The sequence below is a fragment of the Drosophila willistoni genome (genome assembly GCF_018902025.1).
Source record: "Drosophila willistoni isolate 14030-0811.24 chromosome XL unlocalized genomic scaffold, UCI_dwil_1.1 Seg142, whole genome shotgun sequence".
Taxonomy (NCBI): Eukaryota; Metazoa; Arthropoda; class Insecta; order Diptera; family Drosophilidae; genus Drosophila; species Drosophila willistoni.
In genome coordinates, this window is record NW_025814053.1 from 7321706 (window position 1) to 7334514 (window position 12809).

Sequence of the window (12809 nt, forward strand, 5' to 3'; positions counted from 1 at the left end):
ATTTGTATGGCTTAATATTTCAATTTTGCTTGACTTTTGGCCATAGGCATTAGGGTTACTCGTGGCACTTTGATGGAATTTCCTTCTTTTTTTTTTTGTATGGCAAAATAAACGTTCTTGCCTTTAAATTCATCAGTTAGAGAGAGCTAGAGTCAAGCTGTCTCTCTATGCGATCAATCTTTATTTCATTTCAATTGCAATTGTCAGCCTAGAAGTAGGCAATACTTTTCTTTACAAAAGGATTTTGTTTTGACTTCAATTGAAAACTTTGAAATCTTTATATTGTTATATGCAAAAATTACTTTCATTTCTGCATTCTTTTGTTTGTTTCAATTTCCCATTTTGCTACATTGTTTGCTTCAACCACTACCAAACCGCCTCCCCCCAAATTTAATCAACTTGCACTTAGGACTCGAGTGCCCCTAATATAAAGCAAAACAACACAAAGAACGTGTATAATACACAATTTGTTTTCATTTTGTGCTGTTGCTGCTGCTTGTGCTTCTCTCTCCCTCTCTCTTTTTCGTTCTCTGCTCTGCTAGCTGCTTGAGCGACTTTGCCGCTGGCTTCAAGTTTTCAGCGCTTTATCTCTTTGGCTATATCTAACTGGCATTCCTCGTGTTCCCTTAGTACTACAATGCCGCATTTTCGGCCGGACTTTATCCCAGGTTCTGGCTCTGACTCTGACTCCGACGCCAACTCTGGGTCGGGTTCTGGCTTTGCCTTCTGCTGTCAACTAAACCGCTGCCACTTGCCATTGCCTGTTTATTTTGGAAGCTTTGCAAGTAGCGCACAAAAACTTTTTCCACATGCCACGCCCAGGCGGCATGGCTCAGCCTGCCTGTAGCTGCTTTTGCCTCTGCCCTTAGGCAACTAAACAATGGATAGACCAAAAATACAAAAAGAAAAAATTGCCAAGAAACGAGGAAAAAAATGAAGAAAGTACGAACTTTCTACGCCAACGCTTGGCCAGAAGACGAAAACTTTCTATAGCCTACAAATTTTCTTTTGGCCCAAATTGGCTAAGTGGTTTGGTGGGTACAAGGGATCTAAGGAGTGGGAATGGAGTGGTTGCTTGTTGTGGGTACCAGAATGGGACAGATGAAAAACTTTTACTTGCGGCTACTTTCGCTGTTGCTACTTCTACACCAATGTCTCACTGTCTCACTGGCTCACTGTGTCTCTGCCAACATCTCATCTACGCCACACAAATCTCACCCTATCCTCGACCTCGAGCGTGGGAGTGGGCACGTTTCTGCTATCCCCAAAGCAGTGATTAGGCAACAAAAATGTTTCTCGCTCGCTCGCTCTCTCTTTCTCTCTTCATTCATTCATCCATCCATCTATCTATCTATGTAAGTATCTCTCCCCCTTTGTCTGGGTTCATTTTTCTCTCTTCATTTGGCATTATATTAACCCACAAAAGATCACATGCCAAACGAATATGGCGTGTCATTGAACAACTCAATTTTTGGTAGCTTACCCATCCTTTGGTTATGCCATCAATCCACCAAACAAGAGAAAAAACCACACACACAAACTCATACACACACACATTCACACACAATGGGAATACTCTTCGTTTTTGTTATTGGTTGTTAAGCAAATCACGTAAATTTCTTTAAACGAATTACTTTCAAATTATCGAAAATGTGGTGAATGCCAAGGGAGAGCCAGCTGAGCATGTGCGTGTGTGTGTGTGTGTATAGGTGTGCGTGTTCTTTTGTTGTTTGCCTTTTACCTGACCTACCTATACGAACAATAGACGAAGAAGCAAAAAGGTGAGGCAGCATTTAGCAACCGAGTTTGCTTCTTCAATAAATATTAGCGCTTCATTGAAGTGAATGTTAAATGATGAAAGTTCATCTACCCCATAATCCCCCTGTGCCTGCTTTTCTTCTCCTTCCTCCTTCTTCTCTTCTCCCTGGAGAAATTCACTCATCCAGAGGACTATTTAAATCTAACCCACCTGGCTCATTCTTTTTCTTCTCTTGCCATTTTTTTTCTTCCTTCTTTTTTTTGGTGAGCTTAAGCCAAGTGGCATTGTTGTAATTTATATGAAAAGTTTTTCATCTGCCGAATTGCTTTGTCTGTTTGTTCGTGTGTGTGTGTATGTGTACCAGCTGATTGAGTGCGTATATGTATATCTTGGTTAGGGACCAAAAAAGAATTCAAATTAGTTGCCACCTAACATGGTTAAATAAAATAGTACAAGGGGCAAAAAAATGTTATTTTTCATTAAATGAAACTTGTAAACCAGTTCAAGTGATACCTAATGATTTTTTTTATCCCATTATATACCACGTGGAAAGGTTTTCAACAGAATACATCCTTAATGTCCTTATAATATCCATCTGGATATTGCTGTTATTGCAAACACAGGAGTATTAACACCGAAATCTGCTTATCACATCAACCAACCTAAATGAAGGAGTTTCTAGTGATATGGTTATATGGCGTTTGGATTGAAATGGACTTTCCCTGGATGCTGGATCTGTCTATGATATACACCGAACTTTCCTAAGGGGTCTATATGATTTCTTTATAAATCCATTGATCCAAATGGATAGATAGACGGATAGACATAGATGTATGTATGTACTGTTCTTGTCAAATCGATCAAGATCATTGGGAAAAGTATTGAATGGAGTTATAACCCCTTATACGAAAAACGAAATCAAAATCATATGTTAGGTTTTTTATTGAAATGAAAATGATACTAAAATTAATAAAAATTGGTTAGTTTATTTTTCGTGTTGATTTCAGGTAGGTATCAAGCTGTTTTTTTCATGCCAACTGAAAAATCCAAAAAATTGCATAGCAATATCCAGCACACTCATTTACACACAGACAAAATGAACACGCCCATCCGCCTACTGTTTCATTTGGCGGCTGTTGCTGTTGTTGGACTTTAGTTTTCTGGTCAATTTATGCACCTCGTTGCTTTATAAGCAAAACAAAATGGATGCAGTTTATAAAGTAGCAGCAAATAATTGCACACACACACACACACAGACAGAGTTGTGCCACACTCCCATTCACGCAACTTTGCGCTGAAAAGTATGCCATGGATAAAAAAAAACTCTCGCAGAAGCAGAAGCTCTACACTAAAATGCGCTCAAGTGGCAATCATCATGATGAGAATGTTGTGCTGATGTGGCTGGGGATGTGGAATATGATGATGACGACGATGATGATGATCATTCCTGGCTGCTGCACTTTGCAATTGTTGCCAACATACACAACTGGCCACGCCCCACCGAATCACCAACACACACACATACATACACACACAAACACACCCACGTTTGCCCCGCGTTCGCCAGTTGAGTGCTTAAAAATACATTGCACGTTCAAATTGAAGTGGAAATGCAACGAAATGCATATAAAAAGCTCGTGTGAACAACGAGAAAGAAGAGAAAAAAAAAACCGAATGAAAAAAATAGTAGACAGAGCAAAAAAAAAAAAAAACAAATGTGGCCATGGCTATTGAAAGCACTTCCAACATTCTAAATCTTTCGAAAGTAATTGAGATTCAGACGAATAAGAGAAGGACAGATGATGTAACGATTTCAATTCATCGTAATATTTTCCAATGCTATGTGAAATGTGTTGGGTGAAATTGTTTTTCAAACCTTGAAACAAAATGGAATTTGTGCATAATACATGGCATTGGCTTCTCTACCTCACGCTGTGGCGATAACAAACAAAATGCAATTATGGATTTACGCGGCGTATGCGCAATATTTATATAGATGCACACATAGCCAACATATACACAAAATACACACACATGTATGAACATACATACGTAAACACTCGTATATATGCAAATGTATGAATAAATCTGACTGCTGGTTACGCTATGCGGTTTGGCTTACATTTTAATTGAGTTTGGTTTGGTCGGCCCGGCCCAGTCATAAGCAATGGGCGGGGTGGCATGTGGCATGTGGCAGGGGGCAGGGGGATTATGATAAAGGGGAGCATCTGGAGATATTCCAAAAAGAGAAAATTTATGCCTCTTGGGTGCGAAAGACATCAAACACTTGAAATATTTTGTGTAAACTTGAAAAATGACACGAAAGCGGGCCAAAAAAAACACACACACATACGTTTATATATACATATATATATACATATATAGATATGTGACAGACAATGGTCTTTAGGGGTAAGAGGGGAGCATGGCATGCAAAGCAAATAAACAAACAAACAATTTCGCAGAGTCTTGTTTGTGTCTCTATGTGTGTGTGTGTGTGTGTCTTATGTCTCTCTGACATATGAGTTGTTATTGTGTTTGGGGCGGTAAAATGTTGCCACACACTCACTGGCACACATTCCTCTTGCTTTTGTTGTCTCGTCCTGTGCGTAAAGTGTTTTTGAAAGATGATTGATACGATTTGAAGTGCTTGGGCTGCTTACTCCATATGTACGCAGAGGGAGAGAGCAGGGGAGAGCGGAGAGTCCTCCTCCACACTCAGTCGTGGACCCCAGAAGCGTTGGCAGCGTAATGAAGCGGAAATCGATTTGGTGCGCATCGACTTCAACCCGTGCCAGTTGCCAAGGGAAAGCCGGGAAATCGCTTGCCGGCTGCAGGCGTGCGTGAAAAGTTTGACAGCGGTAAAAGCCGAAAGAGACAGAAAGCGACAGCGACCCAACAAGACAACGGGGCAACGTCTGCTCGATGCTAGCTAGAAGGATTCGCATCCTTTTTTTTGTTTGAGGGAACATTGGCGGCAGCAGCATGATAAACAACAGACCCGCCATATACAAAAGCGTAAACAAGAAAATATTAAGCAGCAAAACAAGCCAGATGAAGGAAGAAAAAGAAACGAAAAGGGAACCCGAAAAGAAAAAAAACAGCAGGAAAACACACTCACCCATATATGTACATGCACAACATGGAAAAACCTAAACGAAAACCGAAATGCGCGAAAAACTTTTGCGGGGTAACAACAAACAAAAATTGTGAGTGAGCCCAATGCGAATGGATGAGCAGGAGGAAGAGACACGAAGAAAACCAACCAACGACACACAACACACACACAAATGAGAAAAGAGCAAAAAAAAAAGAAAAAAAAACAGATACCCTCAAAAAACCAAAAAAAAAAGAAGAGAGATGTGGGGGGAAAAAAGGAAAAGCGATTTCCGCTACCGTCACCGACGTTCGTAACTTTTCACTTAAGCATTTTTGTCACGTCTGTCGTTTTTTTCTCTCTTCACCCCTCCGCCCCATCCTCTCTCTCTCTCTCTCTCTCCAACATCCACACATTTTTTGTGTAATACATTTTTGTGTAATATCTTCACTCATCGGGGAAAAGGTATGATAACTTTGACATGAATCCGGAACACGAAAAAGAACAAAAAAAGGAACAAAGATAGCAACAGCAATTGGATCCGCAATCTATAAGTGAGAGTCATGAACTGAACTCGGAATTACCATCGATTCGGTTGCAATCTGAATCGAATGCTTTCACTTTTTATTCTCAAAGAGTTTAATTTGTCGTTTTATATTTATTTTGTGGGGTAAATGTTTTAAAAAGGTAGTTTAAGTTATATCTTAAATGATTTTTCTTTTTATTGCATTCCTCACTTTTTTTTACTAGTAGGTATTGTGCGTTATATCAAAGTTAATTCCAGTTATATCTTGCATGATATCCATTCTATTCCTCCCGCTATTCAATTCCTCTCCATTCCATTAATCTACACCATTCCATTCCATTTCTTTTAGATCTCTTAGTTTTCTTATATAATACATATCCACTCCATTTTCTTCCATTTTTCATTCTTATTCGTTTCTATTCTTTTATTGAATGAATACCTTTTCATTTGATTAATCCAAGTTTTAAATATCATTATTTATTACTTAAAAGTTTTTAGTTAATCTTTAACCCAATATTTTTCTCTGTATTCTATTTTTCCTATTTCTATTTCTTTATATTTAACTACTTTCCATTCCATTTTATTTCTTTTATCTTTAGATTTCTTATACATTTCCCATTTCATTACTTAAATTCTTCATTCTTGTTCGTTTCTTTTCTTTTAATTATTGAATATCTGTTTTTTTCCATTATTTTTAGATAGTCTTCTCTACATTCTTCAATTATCTCTGTATTATTGTTTCCCTTCTTTTAATTTCTTTTCATTTCATTCCTGTTGATTCAATTCTTCTTTATTCCATTTTACTTCAATTATTTTTTCATAGTTCCAAACTTTTATTTTAATCTGCTTTTTTTCTCAGCTTCTAGATCTAACTTTCTTTTTATCACGTTTTCTTTCTTTGCTGGCTTTTCTTTCATTTTTCAAGAAGGTTTTCTAGGCATTTTCTCGGGTTTTCTTTTATATATGTATGTATATATGTATAAATCTTTTGCCACTATCTTTCGGATAAGATGTTAAAGATACTTTTGAGTTTTCCTTTATGTGTTAGATGTGTTTGCTATTAGCCCTTTTGCTTCTTCTTTTCTCTGCTTTCCTGTTTATATTTGCCTCCCCATCTATTTACAGTTACTCTCTTTTGCGTGCCGTTTCGAAAGAGTAATTTCTTATTCGTATGTTTTTCTGGTTCGTTATTGTTATTTGCTTTTTCCCCTAAAATCTTTACTTTCTGACTTGGTCTCTTTTTCCCCTTTCTCCTTGTTTTTTTTTTTAAGGAAACGAAGATTTTGGCCAGTTCCTTAATTTCTTTTTGGTTGTGTGTATATAAGTGTGTCTTTCTGTGTGTGTGTGTGTGTGTCCTTTTTATTTGTGTGTTTGTGTTTTTGCCCTTGTGTTTACGTAGAAGGCAAAAATCATATTTTATTGTTATCGAAGTTTAGTGGCAGCAAATAAACATCGATGAGCATCTCTGAGTCAACGTGTATCTCACTCTCTCTCTCTCACTCTCCATCCTTCTCATCCTCTCCACCCTCTTTGTTCCTCTGTGTATGCCATATCTCACTGGAGCAATGAGTTAGGCCACAGCAAATCCTGATGGATTTCTTCCTGGACTCCTTCCTACGTAATATGTAGGTACTAGCTAGAGTCGGTAACGCCAACATGTCTGCATGTTGGCAACAGGAAATGTGTTGCAACTACCGTTCCATGTTACCCATTTCGGCCCATCGCCTCCCCCTCCCCCAGCTTACTAGTCACTTGTCGCTGCATGGAGATGGCGGCTTATGCCATAACTTTTGACATAAACTGGGTCAGCAGCAGCAGGACTAGAAGCAGCGGCATTGTCAGGAACGCTGTCAGTCCTCATCAGTGGTGTCATCCTTTTCTTCCTGATGCTGCTGCTGCTGCTGCTGCTGTTACCGATTACAAGGTTCTGGTCTCTGGACTTTTGGATCTCATAGGTCTCATGACATGTCCTATATGCCAGCCGACGACATTTCAGATTAGCCAAAAATGTTGACAAGTTCTATACACAGTTTAAATTTAGATGCCGGCCAAAAGTTTCGTTATCTTGCACTAACAACTTCATTCCACATATTTGCACAGTAAATTTGCATTATTTTTCAATTTTTATAAAATTTAAGATCAAATTTTGTTCTACTTTGGAATGCTTTATCTCCCAAATAAGAGATAAGAATGCTTTATCTCCCATATTCACAATCGTCAGTAGGTAGAATATGTTAATAGGGAATATAACTTTTCCTTTCTTGCAAAAAATTGATACAAGTTTTAATTGTAGCCTCCTCCCCCCCTTAAATGGACTGTCATTAACATTCTTATAACATATCCTGCTCGTTCTGTTTTCTCCTCTCATTGAAACCATCAGCAAACAAATCATATTCACACTTTTGCCTTAACGTGACCCATCATTTTAAAGGGCATTAGGATTCCCCTCTTCTTTAACCTGTGTGAGATTGTGTGTGCCTGTGTGTGTTTTTGTGCTTTTTTATGGCTCTCAACACCTTTTCTGAGCGTGTGTGTGTGTGTGTGTGCATAAATTGTCGACTCTTGGCAGTTAACTGGCTAAAACTAAGCTGGCAATCCATCAAACCGCATGAAGTTTATAAAAACCTATACCACAAATGTGCCAAATGAGAGGCTTTCGGTTTTCTATTAACTGTCAGGAGTTTAATTTACAAGCACTTTGGCCATAAGACGTGAAAGTCCTAGACTGAGAGAGAGAGAGAGAGAGAGAGAGTTAGACATGAGTCTGGAGCGTAGGTGCCCCATAAATTAAACCAAAAGCACATACATACATACATAGAGGTTGAGGCCGTGGCCGGAAGTGAGGTCTGTTGGTTTGGTTTCATTTGGTTTACTTTACTTAGGCTTCTCTTTCTCTCGTCCGTCTAATGAGTTTGTCAAGTTGAAAAAAGTTGCATGCCACGCCCACTTAACGCTGTGACATGTCCATGTTGATGTCCAAGTTACCACTTTCCTTGTCAAACGATGCGAATTGTAATTAAAATTTAATTGTTTACACTTTTCGACAAACGAGCGGAAATGGCAACGGAAGCGCCAAAGGCTTGGCCACGAGACGTCACCAATATGCCCCGTGCCACCCATTTCTTTGCCATCTCTAAACACCTTGCTCCATCACCGTTCACATTCAGTCATGATCTCTCTGTCTCTTTCCCTCTCTCTGTCTCTGTGTCCCTGTCTCAGGTCTGTGTCCATTAGCTCTAAGTATTGTCGTGCTTGGCGCTTTTAATTGTCGCTGGCCTGATTTACATGAATGACGCCAAAAGTTCACAACACAAACACTAAGAGGGGATCGGAAATGTGTGGGGGTTTATGGCAACTGCTGTGAAGTTGGGGGAGAGGGCCTTTTGGGGGGCTGGTCTTAGCTCAGGGCGTGGCAGCAAGCACTGCGAACGTGACTCGCATGCCAATGGAATGCTTATCAAAGTGTATAAAATTCATAGAAATTATGACGCGAGTACAGAAAAAGTTGCAAAAAGGCACCAAGACCAGAAAGAGCAAAATGCTGAAGAGAGAATGAGATGGCAGGCCAAACGGAAGTGCCACCAGAAGACGTTTGACGTTGACACAATGTGTGTGTGTGTGAGAGTGTGTGCGGGTGTGTGTGTGTGCGGGTGTGTGTAGCGTAGGCGTGTCAAGACAGTGTGCTTAAGCGTTTTATTGTCTTTAAGGTTCATTAAGTCAAATGATGCAAAACGTTCAAGACCGAAATATAAAAGACTACCCAAATTTGGTGCCAACAAAATTCATCAATGACCAAACTCATACCACCAGAAGACGTTATTAGACCCAAATGTACCTACATATGTATGTGTTTCTTTTTTTCTACTTATTAACTCAAATATAAAATTGAATCTGAAATCCTTTTCACTTGAAGACTAGACTAGACTATGGGCATGTCTAAGTGTTAAATAAAAATTCGACCAGAAAGAAACTAGATAACTAGATCTCTTCGCCGAATCCGATATCATGGTATTGGGGTCCACCAAGTTGATCAAAGATTACAAATTAAAAGTCCAGACATGAATTTTGTAAATCTGTTTAAAATTGGCAAAATTACACATTCACATAATTTTTTAAGATTCTTTGACTATATTTACCTCAGTTTCTAAACGATTTTCGAAAGTTTTGTCTCAGTTTGATAGCAAACACTTCGAAGATTTTTCGCTAGTTTTTTAGTCGATATTTAAGGGAATATAGCATACATATGTATGTACATCTGAAAGCAACAGAAACTCGTAATTTTAACAATTTTTTCAAGAATTATTTTACATTGATCATTGGTGTTTTATTTATCAAAACAGATTCTGCTGTTATCACTAGTCTTCTTAAAAAGTATCGGAAATTAAAAAGATTATAAATTTAAAAGCCAGTGAAAATTGGATTATTCATTATATAGAATACGATACTTTTAAAATATTACGACAAAACTGAGTTGAAATCGCCTACATAATAAGATATGTACATACATGTAAATATACAAAATAAGAAAACCAAATAAATCAGTTCCTGTACGAAAACTGTATGGACTTTTGTGAATTTCGAGAAATAACACGTTTCAAGTTTCAGCATCCTTACAAATGAATCTATTTCACTTTTAAGTTTCAGCATTCTTAAATCTTTGAATCTATTTATCACACTTGCTTCAAATTTTCAAAAAGGTTTTTTAAATACATTCTAAAATTTTAGGTGTTACACTTCGTAAATACAAACTATCGCAATAAGGCTCCATTCGTTATGTAAACTCTGCTATAAAAAGCTTTACACCCCACAAAGAGTTTTGAATGCATGTACAATGTTTATATAAAGATAAATTAAATAAACATAAACCTAAATTCCCAATTCCGACTAAACACATATAGGCAGTGGCGTAACTATCTCAACTTTTAGTGGGGAAAATTGAGCATTTTAGAGAAAAAATCTCTCGTTGATATCGAAATTCGTCTAGTTTTATAGGAGAAAAGAAATTCCCCTCACTAACCTTTTAAGGATCCGCCTCTGCATTTATGTTTATGTATTTTTAAAATACTTGTGGTAGGTTTTCATTTGCAGAGTTTTGCCTTTTTGCCGAGTTTTAATTCAAATGATAACATATTACACACCCAAACCGCTCCACCACCCACACCACGACCAGCACCACCAACCCACGCGAATGACAGAACCTATCTCGACGCACATACAAACACACTTGGCAATTAAAAAAGTTGTCGCCTAGCGCTAAACGAGCGTTCATGAGGCAAAATCGAGTTAAAATGCTAAAGCAAATTAAATTAAACAGAAAACAGAAACTGGTAAAACTTTTTGCTACAAATTCCGCCCTCTTGTGTATTTGTGGAAATGCCAAAAGAGAAAGGCAAAAACCTTTCCTTTTTTTTTTGTGTTTGGACATCTGTGCCATATCAAGTGGCAACTACTTACCATAACAGTGAAAAAGAAAACAAAAGACATTAGCTAGAGGTTGTTTTATTTAAGCTTTTCTGATCTAATCCAATCTCCTCTTGTTTTACTGAGTTTCATACGATCTTCTCTTGATTTACTCAGTTCCATACCAGGAACTCGCATTGCCCTTCAAAGTCTTGGTGTATAATTCTTTGACACAGATCACCAAACACTGAGTCATCAGCAGCAGAATAAAATGGCATATGGAACGCAATGTGAGCTTGCGAAGGACATAATTCATTATTTGTGAGTAAATGTTTATAGCCAAAGCGAAACCATTTATTAGTAAGAATGGTGCTAAATAGTCTGGGGACTCCTACACAAAAGGTCAAATATGAAACGAGGGGGATAGAGAGAGAGACAGATCTTCACTTACCTTCAGCACAGCATATAGGAGCATCATCCAGCACTGAATCTCAACAAATTTAATCAAAAGACGAAGGCGAACAAAGCAATATGTTTTCCAATTATTCGATTTTTTTATCGTACGCAAGACGGACCATAATTCATTCTCATCGTGGTAGTAATATATAGACGTAAATAGCATAATATGGAAGATCTGAACATTATTCGATCAGATTAGTCGAAATACCTATCGCAAGAGAGGAGGCTCACTTACCAATCCCACAATACCATAGAGCGCGAGACAAAACCTGTGAAATGGAAGCATATCCTCTGTGCAAACCGAGCAGCTTCCCACATATTTTTGCAGTTTCCCAAATCCGGATATTAGTTCGGGCAACTTCCACATGTCATTCGAATCACAATTAATGGCCGATATATGGAAATAATGCTGCATTATATAGCATGATTTTTCACGTAAACCCATCATTATGCTTGTTATGGTAAAATCACAACCTGAAAAATTTACAAAAAACTATTTGTAATGTGTAAAAGGAAATCTTATATTTTATATTGAAAATTTCGATATAGTTTGGAGCACAGTAAGTACAAACTGAACTAAAACAACTGAATACTGAATAGCTATGACCTTCATAGCTAAATTTGATTTGACGGAAAAAGTCATGGATATATCGATTTGAATTTTTTTAGCTCAAATTTATTTCAACTTTCTAATAATTGAAATCTGACTCTCTTTTGTGATTTATCAACACTAGAGCAATAGGGGGAATTTACCAACACTGGCATTAACATTGAGTAATTTGCAGGTTCCTTGGCACCTTTAAAATCGAACATAAATTCAATATATTTAATGATAACCGAAATTTTTGGTTTCTTTTACCCGTTTAAAATTGGAATAGAATATAAATTTGTAATATATAAATAATGGTTAACGTTTTCGGTTGTCTGAGAATGGTTTACCGGTTCAATAGGTCTTAGCTTGATGGCTTCGATTAGGGCCCAAATGAAGATAAAGTCAACAAGAGGCAAGGATTACACGGCACGACGACGTCGACAAAGCGGACAACTACAACGACAACGACAACAATAAGGACGATGATGATGACGAGGATGAGGATGAGGATGAGGAAACTGTTTCTGTTGCCGCTGATGATGAGGATGTTGTGTATGTGTGTGTGTGCGGTTGCTCATACCCCTCTGCCCTTCCGCCTATCATTTGCGGTTGCTGGTCTGCTTCATTGGTTTTTGATTGTGTTTGGCTGCTTTATTTATTTATGAGGGCCATAAGAGTGGCCAGAAAGAAAGAGAAAAACAGAGAGAGAGAGAGAGAGCGAGAGAAAGGTGGAGGGGCAGCGCGGCGAAATGTGAGAGGGATTCTTGGGGGGATCGTTCATAAAATATTATATCTTGTTTTATTTTCCTGTTCTCTTTTTTTTGTCGGTTTTTTTATTTATTCAACTTATGAAGAGCCTCGTCTCATAGCAAAGTTAAATTGCAAACAGGATAAAAGCAGAAAAAAAAACCCAAAAAGAAAAAGATATATACATATACAGAAGCATAAGCAGTGAAAACAGGATAAGCAAGAGCCG

General features: G+C 37.9%; 1 protein-coding gene across 1 annotated transcript; it reads right to left on the bottom strand.

Annotated features, from left to right (window-relative positions):
* Window positions 1-10865: 10865 nt before the first annotated feature.
* On the bottom strand, window positions 10866-11847 carry LOC111518896. The gene is made up of 3 exons (XM_023177026.2): window positions 11477-11847; window positions 11234-11416; window positions 10866-11173 (listed from the first exon to the last, which is right to left on the bottom strand). The coding sequence occupies exons 1-3, from the start codon at window positions 11687-11689 to the stop codon at window positions 10952-10954; spliced, it is 618 nt and encodes a 205-aa protein (XP_023032794.2). The 5' UTR covers window positions 11690-11847; the 3' UTR covers window positions 10866-10951.
* Window positions 11848-12809: the final 962 nt, after the last annotated feature.

Excerpts from the sequence above, each read along its gene's own strand:
- LOC111518896 (XM_023177026.2), bottom strand. The coding sequence starts at position 11,689 with ATGATGGGTTTACGTGAAAAATCATGCTATATAATGCAGCATTATTTC. Across the intron at positions 11,417-11,476 it reads TCTATGGTATTGTGGGATTG|ATCTTCCATATTATGCTATT; the intron begins GTAAGTGAGCCT and ends AATAATGTTCAG. Across the intron at positions 11,174-11,233 it reads TCCTATATGCTGTGCTGAAG|GAGTCCCCAGACTATTTAGC; the intron begins GTAAGTGAAGAT and ends CCTTTTGTGTAG.